This window comes from Electrophorus electricus, chromosome 2 (genome assembly GCF_013358815.1).
Source record: "Electrophorus electricus isolate fEleEle1 chromosome 2, fEleEle1.pri, whole genome shotgun sequence".
Taxonomy (NCBI): domain Eukaryota; kingdom Metazoa; phylum Chordata; class Actinopteri; order Gymnotiformes; family Gymnotidae; genus Electrophorus; species Electrophorus electricus.
Genome location: NC_049536.1, coordinates 32265000 through 32282499, shown reverse-complemented (window position 1 = coordinate 32282499; position 17500 = coordinate 32265000). Strand labels below are relative to the sequence as shown.

General features: G+C 43.8%; 1 protein-coding gene across 1 annotated transcript in view; it reads left to right on the top strand.

Annotated features, from left to right (window-relative positions):
* Positions 1-17500, top strand: part of slc4a10b (solute carrier family 4 member 10b) — a 41390-nt gene that overhangs the window by 22860 nt on the left and 1030 nt on the right. Inside the window, exons 7-25 of the mRNA XM_035522760.1 lie at positions 444-632; positions 3967-4049; positions 5681-5838; positions 6409-6496; positions 6993-7139; positions 7414-7508; positions 10289-10463; positions 11045-11178; positions 11638-11883; positions 12416-12521; positions 13462-13623; positions 14019-14132; positions 14346-14507; positions 15055-15306; positions 15765-15833; positions 15933-16106; positions 16374-16496; positions 16929-16993; positions 17153-17263. Coding sequence (XP_035378653.1) covers positions 444-632; positions 3967-4049; positions 5681-5838; positions 6409-6496; positions 6993-7139; positions 7414-7508; positions 10289-10463; positions 11045-11178; positions 11638-11883; positions 12416-12521; positions 13462-13623; positions 14019-14132; positions 14346-14507; positions 15055-15306; positions 15765-15833; positions 15933-16106; positions 16374-16496; positions 16929-16993; positions 17153-17263 — 2653 coding nt within the window. The remainder of the gene's footprint in view (positions 1-443; positions 633-3966; positions 4050-5680; positions 5839-6408; positions 6497-6992; positions 7140-7413; positions 7509-10288; positions 10464-11044; positions 11179-11637; positions 11884-12415; positions 12522-13461; positions 13624-14018; positions 14133-14345; positions 14508-15054; positions 15307-15764; positions 15834-15932; positions 16107-16373; positions 16497-16928; positions 16994-17152; positions 17264-17500) is intronic.

Here is a 17500-nt window from a genome sequence, read left to right as displayed (position 1 = left end):
CACTTAGCAGGTGTACTGATTATAACCCACAGACACTGTACACAGTGGGAATACGAGAGCAGACTAACTATAGTTTAGAGGATTACTCAGTGTGCAGAAGAAGGGCTGTATGCTGTAGTGGTGGTATTATCATCAAGGGCAGGAGGTCTTAAAGAATTAGCTCTCACATATTACAGTAGGCTCTAGTTATTTAGGGAGTGCCAAAGCCAAAGTGTGTGTGTGTGTGTGTGTGTGTGTGTGTGTGTGTGTGTGCCACTACTATGTCAGTGTTACTGCTGTGTTGACAATGGTAAAAAGAAGTCAACAATGCAGTGCAACAAAACCAGTCCAAGGTAAAACCCTATTTAAAGCATGTGTACACCAGGAGAGGGGATCTCTTTGGCAGGCGTGTCTCTTTTATTTGCAACCCTGAATCAGGTTCTGGGTTCTGGGTTGTCTCTCAGACATGGTGCTGGACCAGCACGAAGGGCTGTCCGAGCTCGGTGAGGAGGTGAGGGTGAAGGTACGCGAGGCCCTGCTTAAGCAGCACCACCACCAGAACCAGAAGAAACTAGCCAACCGCATTCCCATCGTGCGCTCCTTCGCCGACATTGGCAAGAAGCAGTCCGAGCCCAACTCCATGGACAAGAACGGTAGGCTCCATCCTAGAGAGACGTGCTTCCCAGAATGTCAGTAATTTTCCTGCCCTCTTATTAGTTAAACATTATGTGTAACGCCATTTTGAGAATTACATTTACATTTGCATTTACGGCATTTAGCAGACACTCTTATGCAGAGCGACTTACATAAGTGCTTGGTCATTTACTCATAGAATACATCCTAGTACAGTACAGTAGGTTAGAGTTCAAGATACCAATGAACTAGAATACTGTAGAAATACAGGGATCAATGCTGATGCCCAGAAGTGCAAAATATGTAAGCTAACAACAATCAGTGCAATAATCAATAAGTGCTAGTGTTAGTCGACATAGGAGAAGTGCAATAAACAATACCCTACAATAAGTACTAGAGTTGTAGTTAGTCAACACAAGAGCATATTTTTCATACAGTGTGCGCTGTATACAATATGGCATTTACTGTGTAAGTTAGTGTTTGTGCAGCTTGTGATATGAGAGGTCACGGCAGCCAGGCAGTAAAGATTACTAGGGCCTCCTACATACAGAATATCAGATGTTAATACTTTCATTTGAACATATGCTTATGATTATGCTGCGTTAGGATGGATTTTAGCAGAATTTTGTAATCGTTACAACAAGGTTAAAGTCATTTAGATGCATCCAGATGTATCAAAGAAATACTTGAAATGTGGGCACCAGTCAATCTAAAGCAGTCTCAGTATCATTCCAACTGATAAAAATGTGTTTATCAGGGTCAGTGTTTTAAGATTTGCCTTAAGTTCATTTTGTGGTGCCTGACGTTTAACTGCCCTCCTAACCTTGGGGTTGGGGTAACTCAGTGAGTCATGCACTTGAATTTGTGAGTGTAGGTGTTCACATTTCATTATATTTTTAGTCCTTTCACTTGTGTTTATGTGATTTTTGCAAGAATTACCATCAACAGCATACATTCGCTAATCTGAGTCGAGGACCGTCTTGCTCTTGGAAGATGAGTGTTACTGTTGCTTGTTTGTAGGTGTGAGCTCTCTGTTACACCACCCTCTGCACACTCATCACTTTCATAACACGGTCCCTGTTTAATGCTCTCTTTCCATGTTTCATTGTCTCCTCCTCTCTTGTCTCCTCTCAATGTTTGTTTGTGTGTGTGTGTGTGTGTGTGTGTGTGTGTGGTGTGTGTAGGCAGCTCATCTTTCTGTTCAGCCCTAACGTCTTCTCTTTGGGCTTCACTGACCTCTGCTGGGAGGTGTAGGCTGGCAACATCCTGTTCCCTGTGCTGGCCCCGGTGCTGCCTGACAGGGGCCTCTGCCTCCTCTCCACTCCCTGACTCATCCACCACCTCCACCCAGCCAGTCCACACACACATCCCCCAACCCTCCCACTCTCTGCAGGAAGTGGGTGACCCAGACCCAGGCAACTCGGACTTGTCTTCTGCCCTCTACCTCATCCTAAAACATAACTCATGAAGGTGGTTGCTAATTTACTTGGACATTATAGACAAAAGCAAAATATAAATATAAACAAGGCAGAAATAAACTTCATAATATATGTGCAAGTTAAAGGTATAATTAAATATTCCAGGGGATTGGTAACCACAGAAGAGACAGATGTAATGGAAACACCAGTGCACATAGGGACACGTCAGCAGTTCCGGTTCCTCTTGGAATGCTGTTGTACGTTGTAGTGTGATCAAGTGGGAATTCTGACTGGGTTTCAAGAAGAATAGGCCCACTACTGTGTTGAACAGTTGGGAACATGTCCTGTACACTGACTACCCTCTTGTTGGAAAAAAAAGAAGAGAAAAACAATGAGTCATCAGACCATGTCAATTTCTGCCACTACAGAACAGCGGCACACAAAGAGCAAGAGAACGGAGGAGGGAAACATTAGGGGAAAATTTGATTGTGTATTGATCATGTAATACTTACGAATTCTAATCATTAGAGAAATACGTCAGGAGGTTATTCATCTTACTGAACTAGTGTCAGATAAAGCTGAGACACTGTAATCTTAAAATACACAATTTTTAAAAGGATGGTTCTGTTTTGGAGATTTTCTACTTCTGATTTGGTGCTTCTGCGTATCACTATCAACATTAAATAAGAGCCATATTGCTTTTTCATTACATGTGGTGTTTCCATGATTTGTTTCCTCTCCAGGTAGCCTCTGAACAGCAGTAAGAAGGCAACATACCTAATCTGACTTTAAAGAAGTGATGACTGACTTGAAATGCATGTAAAGGATGTTGCTGAAATTTATTTACAGTCTTATTCTCTCCATATAAAAGAGACCGTAGAGTGTTAGCAGAAGCGAGGGTTATGTTCTCATCATTCATCTCCTTTTGGCCACCTTTATCAGGTTATGTTTAGGAAGTTTCTTGTTCCTCAGATGCAGGAACACACGAGGAGCACCAAACCCCCTCTTAGCCGATTTGTCTCCCCTTTCGTTTTTTGTGTCGTGTGCTTGACTGTGGAAACACTCTGAGCGTCATTAGCACGCTAATTCATGCAGAGTATTCGCCCAGACTCGCACAGAAACAGCAACCCTGAGGCCATGATGAACAGAAATCTGCTCATTCCATGTAGGACACACTCGCAGCCACTCTCACTACACACTAACGAGGTTTGGTGCTGCTCATGGGTAACGAGCACTAGCTGTAGCTGCTTCCCGAGCTCAATGCAGATGCCGTCATTCCGGATGGAATAAGAGAACTCCTCTCGTTATTCCTGGGTTTTCTTGCTTCAGTTAGTGTATAGGAAATGCATCTGCTTATAAATAACTCAAACACTGAAATTAGTGTCAGTCCACAAATGACTAATTCTTGATTCTTACACCGTCCTCACTCTGGCTAATTTCATGTTTGTATCTTTCTGTTGTCATGGTGGGGGTGAGGTGTGGAGTGGGCGTGTAGGTGAAATCTGACTCTACAAAATTGTACTGACCACATTACTCATACTCCCCTGCCCCTGTGTTACCGGGGCGGTCTCTACCTCCACTAAATCAGCAAATGCAACTGTTTACTACATGTCATGCAGAGCACTGGTTCACTACATGTCCCTCTCTCTCCTTCTGTCTCTCCATCTCTCTCTGTCTGTCTCTCTCTCTTTTTTTCTTTCTCTTTGTGTTTGTGGCTCTCTCTGTCCCGCCCTCTATCCACAAGCAGCCGCGTGCGTTAACAAAGCTCTATTCATTACTAGACTGCTTAACTGTAGCCTTGAGATGCTGAGAAGCACTCTGCTCTGGTGGAGCTGCATTGGCACTGCGCCGTTTGATTGCTTCAGCCTTAGATGTTCCCGCGGAAACCGAAGAGTGAAAGCGTGACTTGTGGTGCGTGTTGCCGTTGTGTGTGCAGGCCAGACAATTCCTGCCCAGGTCAGTGCTCCGGAGCTGAAGCCTGAGGTCAGCAGGGAGAACAGCTCAGTGGACTTCAGTAAGGTACGAGCTCTGTAATCCCACCAAAAGCGACCAAATCACAAACATTATACAGAATATACAGAAAAGTAAACTGTTTTCTTTCAGTGCTGTGATGACAGCACACCCTAACATATTGCATGTCGTGCATTATTTCTGGGCCACAGTCATTGTTGGATAAGATATACTTGCAATTGAAAGGTACCAGATCTGGATGGCATTCCGTATTCGAGAGAATGGAAAGCCTTCTCTGTATTGCTCTCAGCAGCTTCAGAGTTGCTTCTCTGGTGAAAAAAACAGGACCAAGGTTGAAAGTCCCAATCATCTTCACAGAAAAACCTAATATTTGATATTTTCTGTTTGCGATGCCATTGCAAGTAAAGGTACATTATGTAACTTTCATTCAATATTTCTTTATGACCTCTGCACTAGAGGATCTCATAGTTCCCATGGTTCAGTTGGCACCCAGCTAAAGGGACATAACCACAAACACACATCCACAATCTGAACCTTCTACGGTTCAGAATCAGCAGTCTAGTCTAACATACCTGTCCCTTGTTCATTTTTCATGATCTCGCCACTACTTAAGCCTATTAACTCCTCAAGTGCTTTAAGTTTCACCTTAGTGTGACCAAAAGACACAAAAAAAACCTGCCCACCTTTTTCCACGCCTGTGCTGATTCTTTGACATTTTAAGATTTTTGTTTTGTATCTGAGCTTTAAATAAAGTTTTACAATGTGGAAACTGGAAAAGTAAGTCACATGAGGTTTAAAACTAGTGACTGGAACTGGATAAAAGAGGAGAATGAGAGGAAATGATGGTGCAAATGATACCGCTTCAAAGAGATAAGTGTTTTATCTAACGTAATGTGCTATATTGCAGATTATGTGAGGATGCATAATCTCTGTGCTGTTTCTTCATATAGAAGAGGATTAGCGAGTATACTCTTTTGACTTCTCGAATAATAGACCATGTGTGAGCAGGCTTTTCCCCAAAACTTTGTTTTACAAAGATACAGAGGTTTCACAAAGAATTGAAGATTTGGAGTAAGGCTAATGTAATAAAACTTAAACAAACTGGAGCAGAACTAAAAGAGCTTTACCAAGAAATGACGCGCTATGCAACCAGAAAAAGAGAAAAAGAAAACCGAGGCCACTGTTATTTACTGGCTATAAGTATATATCGTAGTTTCACACGAAATGAACCACTTCTGACAGTATTAGTCTATGAATTTTCTATTATCAGACTTATTTCTGATAAATCTACTTCTGTTTTGGTACAAATATGATACATTTGTGGTTAAGGTCACACTAGTCACACTAGTATTGTCACACTAGTATAATTTTGGACAGACAGTAGTGTATAAAAAATCATTGCACCATAAGATGGAATGGAGGTTAAAATGGATGAGAGCTATTCAGTTTAAATCTTTGACCTAAGGCTAATTTTTAAGTTTCTTTAGAAATTATGGACTGTACCATAATGTGTCAGGAAACAGGAATGAAGCTGTGAACTGTTGGTATACCCCCAGAGCAGCAGAAACCTGATCAACATGTAATGTTGAAGGACAGTGGAAACTGAAACAGCAGAAACCACTGATGGCTTTTTTACTAACGTGTGTGTGTGTGTGTGTGTGTGTGTGTGTGTGTTGCAGATAGACCTCCACTTCATGAAGAAGATCCCTGCTGGGGCCGAGGCTTCCAATATCCTGGTCGGAGAACTGGAGTTCTTGGAGAAACCTGTGGTGGCATTTGTACGTCTCTCTCCTGCTGTCCTTCTCAGTGGCCTGGCGGAGGTTCCCATAACCACCAGGTCAGCAGGCGCACGTCTCCCTAATCTTTGTCCTCTGAACGAAACCTTCAATCTCTAAGATAAACTGTGGCTCTCACCCCCAGGGCGATTTAGCTTCTTCTAGCACCAACTCTGAAACCTGTCTGAGGTTAATAAATCAGCTTAGTGTAGATTTTTGGGACCTTATTGGGCAGATTGGACTCCTTTATAGACACTACATCTACATTATAGTCATGAACAGATACAAGGAGTCATCAAAGTGCTAAGACGAACCTTCCTCAGCAGTGTTGATCACGTGTTTGACACACGGGTACGGTTTCAGTTTCCTTTCACTACAGGCCGTTGGAGATGCGCTTTTATCCTCCGAGCCTTAAGCACTCTCCTCTCCCACTACACAGTTTGAGAATCTCTCACACCTCTAATGTAAATGACAAACAACGACTAAAGCATGTGCGTTGTCTGGCGCTATGCTGTTGGCTATGTGACTTTTGTGGATGAAAATAAGCAGAAGCTCTGAGCTTCACGGGAGTCTCATTCCAGATTTGCGCGAAAAGTGAGACAAGACTGATTGTTTATTTTTTTGGCTGCTAGGTTCCTCTTCATTCTGCTGGGACCTCTGGGTAAAGGGCCACAGTACCATGAGATTGGCAGGTCCATCGCAACTCTGATGACTGATGAGGTGATGCACACATTATTATAATGATGATTTTTTTAAAAACCAAAACACTTACTTGTTTTTCACACCCCTATAAAATATGTGTTTTATGGCGTATGGATCAGTTGTATACATGACTTGGAAGAGTTTTAAAGGCATTTTAGGAGCATTGAATCAGCTGTGATAGAAGATGTTTCTTTGAGACTGGAACGGTTTTGTCGAGAATCGGGAAGCCTGAAGCCGTGCACAGCTCTGTATATTGTCTCGCTGCTTTCACAAGACGTCAGGGTGATTTTTGGAATACTCATAATGACATGCAAACACCTGCTAATTAGCTAGAATACCACTTTTTAGCCTTGCACTTAGTTACCCTGTTGCTAAGGCGACACAGTAATGACACCACTGTTGAGAGCTATGCTAATATGCACTTTTACCAGCAGATTTGATTTGCGTTACCAGGCTTTATTTGTGAAACTGAATAGAATTGAGCAAAGAAGGAAATTGCAGATGTCATTCGCAGGTTTTTCATGATGTCGCATACAAAGCCAAGGACCGCAACGACCTGGTGGCAGGAATTGATGAGTTCCTCGACCAAGTAACTGTTCTGCCCCCAGGAGAATGGGACCCATCTATCAGAATTGAGCCGCCAAAAAACGTCCCCTCTCAGGTGAGCAGATGGCACTGCTCAAGCAGTATCTGTCAATATAATGATGCGTTTGAAGTTTTTTGTGTGTGTGTCGGTATTTGGTAAAATATATGAAAGCACTTTTCCTTCTCTCTGGGGAAAGTGCCATTGCCTATGACTAGTGCTTTGTGTCTCTGCAGTTTCTTGAACCATGCACAATGGAGCGATATTCCGAGCTGGAAGAGACAGAGCTGACATGAGTGCTCTCTGTGTGTGTGTGTGTGTGTGTGTGTGTGTGTGTGTGTGTGATAAACAGGAGAAGAGAAAAATCCCTGCTGTCCCCAACGGCGAGCTGCCAGAGACTGTGGACCATGGGGGGCATGGAGGCCCTGAGCTGCAGCGCACCGGGAGGTCGGTTTGGACTGTGTCTGTGTGTGTGTGTGTGAGTGTGTGTGTGTGTGTGTCTGTGTCTGTGTGTGGATCTGGAGTGTACATTTCAGTGAGGGTGAGCAGGCGTTAAAGTTCAAGCCCAAACTATATGAAGAAGAAAATACAGTAGAAACTTTGTGGCTTATATGCTGTTTACTGTACATAACCAAATGCCACGGCACTGAAATCCAGTTTCACAACTTCGAAATGAACTGGACAGACGCCACAACTGACATTTGGTCACAGAGACTCCCCCCATGAGTGACAGTTTTCACAACTTACTGCAACTTTCTCTCCTCTCATAACAACAGCCCCCTTCTGTTCTAGAAACCCTCTTTTCTCTCGGACTTTAGCAACGTAATTTTAAATGACGCCCCACATAAAATAATTTAAACATGATTAAATCCCGATATTATGATACTAATCCACTACAGGCAGGGGATAAAGTCTCCATCTGTGTAATTCTCAGACATTCAGCGTGAGTGTGCTGTGGGTGTTTTTATACACCAGTCTCAGGAATTCAACCTGAGTGTTGTGTGGGTGTTTTTATATACCAGTCTCAGACATTCAACGTGTGTGTGTGCTATGGGTGTTTTTATACATCAGTCTCAGACATTCAGCGTGTGTGTGCTATGGGTGTTTTTATACACCAGTCTCAGGAATTCAACCTGAGTGTTGTGTGGGTGTTTTTATATACCACTGTCAGGCATTCAACGTGTGTGTGCTGTGGGTGTTTTTATACACCAGTCTCAGACATTCAGCGTGTGTGTGCTATGGGTGTTTTTATACACCAGTCTCAGGCATTCAACGTGTGTGTGCTGTGGGTGTTTTTATACACCAGTCTCAGACATTCAGCGTGTGTGTGCTATGGGTGTTTTTATACACCAGTCTCAGGCATTCAACGTGTGTGTGCTGTGGGTGTTTTTATATACCAGTCTCAGACATTCATCGTGAGTGTGCTATGGGTGTTTTTATACACCAGTCTCAGACATTCAGCGTGTGTGTGCTATGGGTGTTTTTATACAACAGTCTCAGACATTCAGCGTGTGTGTGCTATGGGTGTTTTTATATACCAGTCTCAGACATTCAACGTGAGTGTGCTGTGGGTGTTTTTATATACTAGTCTCAGACATTCAACGTGTGTGTGCTATGGGTGTTTTTATATACCAGTCTCAGACATTCAACGTGTGTGTGCTATGGGTGTTTTTATATACCAGTCTCAGACATTCAACGTGTGTGTGCTATGGGTGTTTCTATATCCCGGTCTCAGACATTCAACGTGAGTGTGCTTTGGGTGTTTTGATATACCTGTCTCAGACTTTCAACGTGAATGTTCTGTGGGTGTTTTTATATATCAGTCAGTCTCAGACTTTCCACATGAGTGTTCTGTGGGTGTTTATGTGCCGTGTCATATTAATGGATCACTACTGTTTTTAATATATTCTGGGGCATATTGCAATTGCAATATGTAGCTATGTGATTGCAAGTAATATTGAGTCTATTTTGTGTATCCATAGAAGCAAGTATGTTCAATATAGCAAGTATGACTTGAATAACATTTTTTATTTTGATCTAATTTTAAGATTTAATAACTTGACAATACAGTTAAGTCTTGACTTTGCTTCAGCATTGTATTTTAAATGAAACAATAAAATGCATTAAAGTGCAGAATGAGAGCATTAAATAGAATTTCTTTTACATCTATGCTGGGAGGAATTTTCTGGGATTATGGCCTTTTTATACATAGCCCCTTCCACTTCTATGAGCAACTGGAAAATCTTACATAATCCTAAATAAAAATGTTATCTCTAGTACTTGGTTGCTAATCCTTTACAGTTGATAGCTGTGACTGCCTAAAGTCTGTGTGCCATAGTCATCGGCAGACATTGGCTGTCATCCCTGTTGGATGTCCTGGCAGGCGTGTAATGCAGTCGTTTTCAGTTCCACGTTCTTCTGGAGGCTTTGTGCCAGTTTGGTTCTGAGTGGAAGATCTGATCAGTTAAGATGCTTACATGCCCACAGTTAGATTAGCACTGAAGCCTACTGTGCCAGTTCCACAGACAGCTGCACACGCACATTCCCGTATTTGTATCCGTTCCCGTGCCATTACCCAAGAGGCTTTGTACCTTTTTATATAGCTGTTAGTTTTGACTCCAGGCAGTTCTTAAGACTAACACTGCCAGTACATTTAGCACAATGTAACCTGTGTTTTGTGTTTTTGTTATTTGATTTCTCTGAGGTGATGCGTTCTTCGGGTATTCTATGACACAATTATGTCTGCATTCTGGATTGGTTCAGCAATTAAAAAGAGATTTTTATTTCACGACTGAAACATCCACCACTGTGGTCAGGGAGATGTTTTTTTTTTGTTATTGCTACACTTCAGTGCCCTTCTTTCTGAAGTATTATCACACTTTTGTACTCACCTCATGTTTTCACGGTCTCACATCTCACATCTATTCTGGCATTTAGCCTCATGATGGCTTGCATTATGGTATTTTTGTTTCTCTTCATTCTTTGCTCATTTGCGGTTGAACTAATGAAACAAGAAACAACAGAGCAGCCCTTTGTCCTATTACCTCCAGTCCTCAAGTATGGGAGGGTTTTGTATGTTTACGGTCTTCAAGTCCTAGATGGTTTACACCATGTGGTCCTTCCCTCCAAGTCATTGTTCTCTGAAACCGATATTTATCAGGTTGAAAGCATCGTAGGCAACCCACGCCCCAACCCAGCGTGAGTGATGGGTGTACTGTGAACTCTAGGTTCTTTGGCGGCTTCGTCCTGGATGTAAAGCGCAAGCTGCCGCACTACGTGTCAGACTACACGGACGCCGTCAGCCTGCAGTGTGTGGCCTCCTTCCTCTTCCTCTACTGTGCCTGCATGTCTCCTGTCATCACCTTCGGAGGCCTGCTGGGAGAGGCAACAGAGGGCCGCGTGGTACGTAAACTTGAGCCTGCTTGAGCTCACACACACACACACACACACACACTCACACACACACACACACATAGACACACACACACTCACACACACACACACACTCACACACACACACACACACAGACAGACAAACAGACAGACACACACACACACACACACACACAAACACACACACACACAAACAGACAGACACACACACACACACACACACACACACAAACAGACACACACACACACACACACAAACAGACACACACACACACACACACACACACAGACACACACACACACACACACACACACAAACAGACAGACACACACACACACACACACAGACAGACACACACACACACACAAACAGACAGACACACACACACACACACACAAACAGACAGACACACACACACACACACACACACACACAGACAGACACACACACACACACACACACACACACAGACAGACACAGTTCCATTTTAAATAAACCCCCGTGTTTGCACACGCACGGCGTATCGATGTGTCCGTGAAGCATGCGTGTGTAGATGCCCCTTTGCCTCATATTTGATCTTCTTCTACAGAGTGCCATCGAGTCGCTGTTCGGTGCGTCCATGACTGGCATTGCCTACTCCCTGTTTGCCGGCCAACCGCTCACCATCCTCGGTAGCACTGGGCCTGTGTTGGTGTTCGAGAAGATTTTATTTAAGTTCTGCAAGTAAGACTGCGCTCATCACAATACTAGTTTGCAGAGAATTCAGTGCTGCTGTGCTACACTTTCCCTCACTGCTATCAGAATCGTACTGCTTAGACAGGCCGTTTGCAGGGTGTTTGCAGAGGTTGGGCCTCCCCAATACCTTACGCAAGTAAAATGGCTTCCGAATATCCATGTGTCCATTTGGGACAGACCGAGTCCTGTCTGAAATGCCTCGGAAGAGGACATAGGAAGCTGTTCTCAGATATTCTAGAGATTCATTACTGTACAGTAATGCACACAGATAAAGTCTCACAGTTATGGAGTAGGCCATTTTAATTCTGAAGAGGTATGGTCACAGACTGGTTTAATGTTATTTGCATTTGTTTGTAGTGCGGCTGTTACACGGCTGAGAGTGAGAACATAGTGCATCATGCATTACTCTTACGTTTACAAGGCAGTGTTTTTCTGATTGGTTTTCAGGGAATACGGGCTGTCTTACCTGTCCCTGAGGGCATGCATTGGTTTGTGGACTGCGTTCCTCTGCATTCTGCTCGTGGCCACGGATGCCAGCGCTCTTGTTTGCTACATCACCCGCTTTACAGAGGAGGCCTTTGCCTCACTCATCTGCATCATTTTCATCTACGAGGCCCTGGAGAAGCTCATCCACCTCGGTGAGACCTACCCCATCAACACGAACAACAACCTGGACAAACTCACCTCCTACGCGTGAGGCCGCGCACACACACACACACACACACACACACACACACACACACACACATCTCCCCACTGGAGACCTACCCCACCAACATGAACAACAACCTGGACAAACTCACCTCCTATGCGTGAGGGTGCACACACACACACACACACACACACGCACAAACACACACACACACACACACACACACATATCTCCCCACTGGAGACCTACCCCATCAACATGAACAACAACCTGGACAAACTCACCTACGCGTGAGGGTGCATGCACACACCCACACACACACACACACACACACAGATCTCCCCACTGGAGACATACCCCCTCGGCATCAATAATAACCAGGACAAGTTCACCACCTACACGTGAGGTTTAACCTCTCAGCACACACACACACACACACGTACAACATGTACACACACACATACACCACAAACACATCCCAGCTAGTGACATTCCCCATCAACATGAAGAACCTGGAAAAACTCACAAACATCCTACTTCCCTTTTAATGCTTGTGTGTCTGTGCATCTATAGTTGTGCATGTGTGGAGCCAGTCACTCCCAGCAATGCCACTCTCCTGTACTGGGAGCAGAACAACATCACAGCATCAGAGATCTACTGGGAGGCCCTGGAGGTAGAGGTCAGTATGAGCTCATGCAATCCAAACCTCAGACTAACCACTTTATCACACTTTATCACCAGTGATCTGCTGGCCAAAGAACTCAAAGTTAAGAGTACCTTATATCCTGTAACAGGATCATAGATAATTGATGGATGAGAATAATCAGATCATTTCTATGAAATAGGCAAAGCATGAGATGTCTTCAGATTGGGTGATAAGGTAAAAATATACTAGTGCCTATGATCACAATTATAAAATATCTTTTATTTTGTGATAGGACCAGACAGTCAATTAGGATTATGGAAAAAAATATGTGAATGGCATTACTCTCTCAGATGGAGACAGATTAAGGGCATGTGGCCTGGATTATGCTGGATTTGCCATGCCAAACCACTAAAAGCACACTGTATGTATTCATCCTGCTTAAGCGTATGGTTTAATGTCATAGACACCATTCTGCATCTGTCCATGTGTTGGAGTGGGAGAGGGATGGAGGGAGGAAGGGGAGAGAGAGAGAGAGATAGAAAGAGAGAGAGAGAGAGAGAGAGAGAGAGAGAGAGAGAGAGAGAATTAGACAGACAGATGTTGAGCAAATGAAAGGAACACCAAATTCATGGAATGGAAATAACCTGAATACTGGGTATTAGAAATATGTTTTTATATATATATATATATATATATATATATATATATATATATATATATATATATATATATATATATATATATATATATATATATATACACACACACACACTCACACACACTCATAACTGTGAAAATATGCATTCTGAGAAGTGTGTGAAATGGCATTGCTTCCTATTTTTCTCAGGTTCCAAATAACATCGTTCTTCAATAAGTCTGATTATATGTATGTCTATATGAGACTTTAATATTGTACACACATACATACTCTCTTGGCTTGTGCTTTCTGTGTGTGCTGTGGCACGTCTCCTAGGACTGCATTGAAAAGAGAGGCGTGTTTGTGGGGTCGGCGTGTGGCCCACATGGGCCGTACATCCCCGACGTGCTCTTCTGGTCTGTTGTTCTGTTTTTCTCCACTGTGGCCATGTCTGCCTTCCTTAAAGAGTTCAAGACCAGTCGCTACTTCCCCACCAAGGTACTACAATAACCACACACCCTGTTCTCAGCACTACAATAACCTAAAACCATTTTCTGGGAAGCCACCACCACAAGAAGCACCCCCGCACACCACCACCACCGCCAGTGTGTGTGTGTGTGTGTGTGTGTGTGTGTGTGTGTGTGTGTGTGTGTGTGTGTGAGAGAGAGAGAGAGAGAGAGTGTGCGAGTAAGTGAGGGAGGGGAAAAAACAGAAGATGCAAGAGAATTTTATTTTCTGTTGTGTTTTGATGCCCTCTTGTGGATTACTAAGTAAATGAAGGAGACCTCAAATAAAGTCTCCATGGAGGGTCTGTAAATCTCTCTCATCTCATCACATGTAGAATTCTAGTTTTGTGGGGGTGTAAATGTTGTGTGTCCCCACGCTGTCCCCAGGTTAGGGCGATCATCAGTGATTTTGCTGTGTTCTTCACCATCCTTACCATGGTTCTGTTGGACTATGCAATAGGGGTCCCTTCACCCAAACTGCAGGTGCCTAACAAGTTTAAGGTGAGCTGTTCTCAGCTTCCTGGGGTCCTCGGTACAAATGCACCTTTAAAAACAGGAACCTGTGAGTTTCTTTGCTGTTTACCATGTAATGCTGGCTGTGGGCTTTTTTTTAAATGTTGTTGTTGCTACATTTATTGCATTTTCCTCTCATTAAAAGTTCACATTCTTATTGTGTGTGTCTGTATGGACATGGACGCGTTAATGTATGCGTAGCCGACGCGAGATGACCGAGGCTGGTTCATCAACCCCCTGGGTCCGAACCCATGGTGGACCTGCGTCATCACGGTGATCCCGGCTCTCCTGTGCACCATTCTCATCTTCATGGACCAGCAGATCACTGCAGTCATCATTAACAGGAAGGAGCACAAACTCAAGGTACATAGTCAGGGAGTCTCTTTTTGTAGCACTATAGTATCCTATACCACACTGTACTGTACTATACAGTACTATACTATAGTCTCAAGCCTACAATCTAGCGCGGAATGTCGAGGTAGGGGAATTGCAGGAATTGCCATTAGGGTTTATTTTGGACTACAAAACCAGTGATGACTAGGCAATAGCCTTAAGAAGTGAGCAGTTTAGCCTCTTGTGATTTTTGGAATTGAAACATCATAATTGTCGCCAGAAAACCCCGAGAGTGAATTTTTAACAGTTTTGGTTTTGTTTTACTTAAACTGAAAACTGCCACTCCTCCCTGTCTCCTACTGGCATACTAAAGATCACCTTGAAGCTCTGTGATGATCTAGACCAAAACACTGTCACATGGGAGGTTGTCTGTTTTCTCACAACAGCAGTGCTATCGATTATACAGGGTTTAAGCTCACGCGTTGTCCTCTCTGGTCGCACCACGCCCCCGGTCAGTGGTGCGCCCGGCCGCCCTGAGATGACCGAGGCTGGTGTGCGTGTGTTTGTGCGGCTACAGAAAGGCTGCGGCTACCACCTGGACCTGTTCATGGTGGGCGTCATGCTGGGCGTGTGCTCCCTCATGGGCCTGCCCTGGTTCGTGGCCGCCACCGTGCTTTCCATCTCGCACGTGAACAGCCTGAAGCTGGAGTCGGAGAGCTCAGCCCCGGGTGAGCAGCCCAAGTTCCTGGGCATCAGGGAGCAGCGATTCACCGGCCTCATGATCTTCGTCCTGATGGGCTGCTCTGTCTTCATGACCTCCATCCTCAAGGTGACCGGCTCGGCCCTTTCTTTAGGCCTCGCGGTGGAAGGGGTCGCTGGGCGACGCAATAAGCGTACCTCTGAGTGATGCGTTAATCCTGGATCATGCTAGAGCGACGGACAGCGCCGTTAACAGGCGTTAAATGTGCGTGACATCTTAATGCTTTTTTCAAAACACAATCCAGAAGGCGCTCAAATCAACCCCACCGTGAAGGACAAGGGTTAAAATCTGCCCTTAAAAAAAATGTAACAAACAGCAGCACGAAACAAAAGTTGCACACTTTCCTCTAAACGAGTAGTCTCTTTAAAGCCACCAACATTTATAGTCATTATTGCATTGTTGCTTCATTAGGCATTAGGTGAAACGCGGCCCCGTGTAGCTGGCGTTTTTAAATTACAGCAGGGAGAATTTCACAGACACACTCTTCTCGCCTGCTTATTCATTTGCTGTTCTCCCTGCCCCTCCAGTTCATCCCCATGCCTGTGCTGTACGGCGTGTTCCTCTACATGGGAGCATCTTCTCTGCGAGGAATTCAGGTATGCTGTGGTCGGGGACGTGGGCACACGGGGACGTGAAAGCTGCTCGACCCCCGCCAGCGTGTGGAGGGCGCTCTCTGAAGCACTCTCTGTGCGCAGTTCTTCGACAGGCTGAAGCTGTTCGGGATGCCTGCCAAACACCAGCCTGACTTCATCTACCTGAGGCATGTTCCTCTGCGGAAGGTGCACCTGTTCACCATCGTCCAGCTCAGCTGCCTGGTGCTCCTCTGGGTCATCAAGACGTCCCGCGCAGCCATCGTCTTTCCCATGATGGTGCTTTCTTTCCGCCCCAGCACAAGCACACGGCACACGCATGCGCAAAGCAGTATTACCAACATCGAATTATGGTTTTTTGTGCTTCTCATTTGCCATTGGACCAGCTATTGTTTGGAACATTAACGATTTGCTACTTATTATTGGACTAGTCAATAGAATTTACCAACGTACACAAATTATTTTTGTTACATTTTGCTTTATTTTAATTTTTTACTTGAATATTGAAAAATGAAGCATTTTAATGGCAGTTTGTGCTCTGGGCAGGTTCTAGCTCTGGTGTTCATCCGCAAACTCCTGGATTTTTTCTTCACCAAACGGGAGCTGAGCTGGCTGGACGACCTCATGCCAGAGAGCAAAAAGAAGAAACTGGAGGATGCAGAAAAAGAGGTTAGTGCCAACCAGCACACCACCACTACGATGACAGACTCCCCAAGTGATGTACATCATTGTACTAATGGTGTTGACAGTCTCCTCCACCCTGTTATGGCACTGGGGCAGCATCAGCACCAGTATTAGCAGTGTTTTTACGTGCCATTGCTTACATAGTAAATATGCACTGTATAAAAAGTCTTTCTGTGTACTGTGATGCGAGTTGTTCCTTTGAAGTTAGCTTTAAACTGTTATAGCTCCCTAATAAGTTAATGTGTGATTTTTTTTTTAAAACTTTGCATGCTGTACTGAAACAGGAAACTGGATAGAAGATCAAAAGGTGGATGAAGTTCTCTCTGGCAAGAGTGCAATTAAAATCTCTCTCCCTCTTCTCTCTCTCTCCCTCTCTCTCCCTCTCTCTCCCTCTTTTCTCTCTTTCTTTCCTGCCAGGAGGAGCAAAGTATTCTGGCAGAAGAAGAAGGTGTGGTACAAGTACCGTTAGAGGGACACTATAAGTATGTGCCAATTCCTCTGACACAACTTGACATGACTCAGACAAACATAGCATATTTATTTTTCTACTATACATAGGATGTTGTTTTTGTATTATACAGCCTTTTTATTTTTTACACTGTTTATGAAATGTAAGCTTTTGAGTTTGTTCTCTTTTTAAGGGATGATCCATCATATGTAAATATTACTGATGAAATGTCTAAAGCCTCTTTTGGAAACACTTGGAGGACCGTCAGCTCTGACACCTCAAAAATGGACCCGACCACGAAAAGGTGTGGATTTCTCTCCATTTAAAAACCATTTAAAAAGAACACAAGTGAATAATTTGATTCTCTTTATTCTACTTTAGGTTAAACCTTTTATTTAGATATTTTTGATTTTTATTAGTAGTTTTGTCTTGATACTGCGTTGCAGTGATATTTTAAAAATTTTTTACATCACTGGTTTATAGGGCTAAATTACATTGCAAATGATTTTCGGCAAATATTTTTCTAAAATGACTCCCTGTA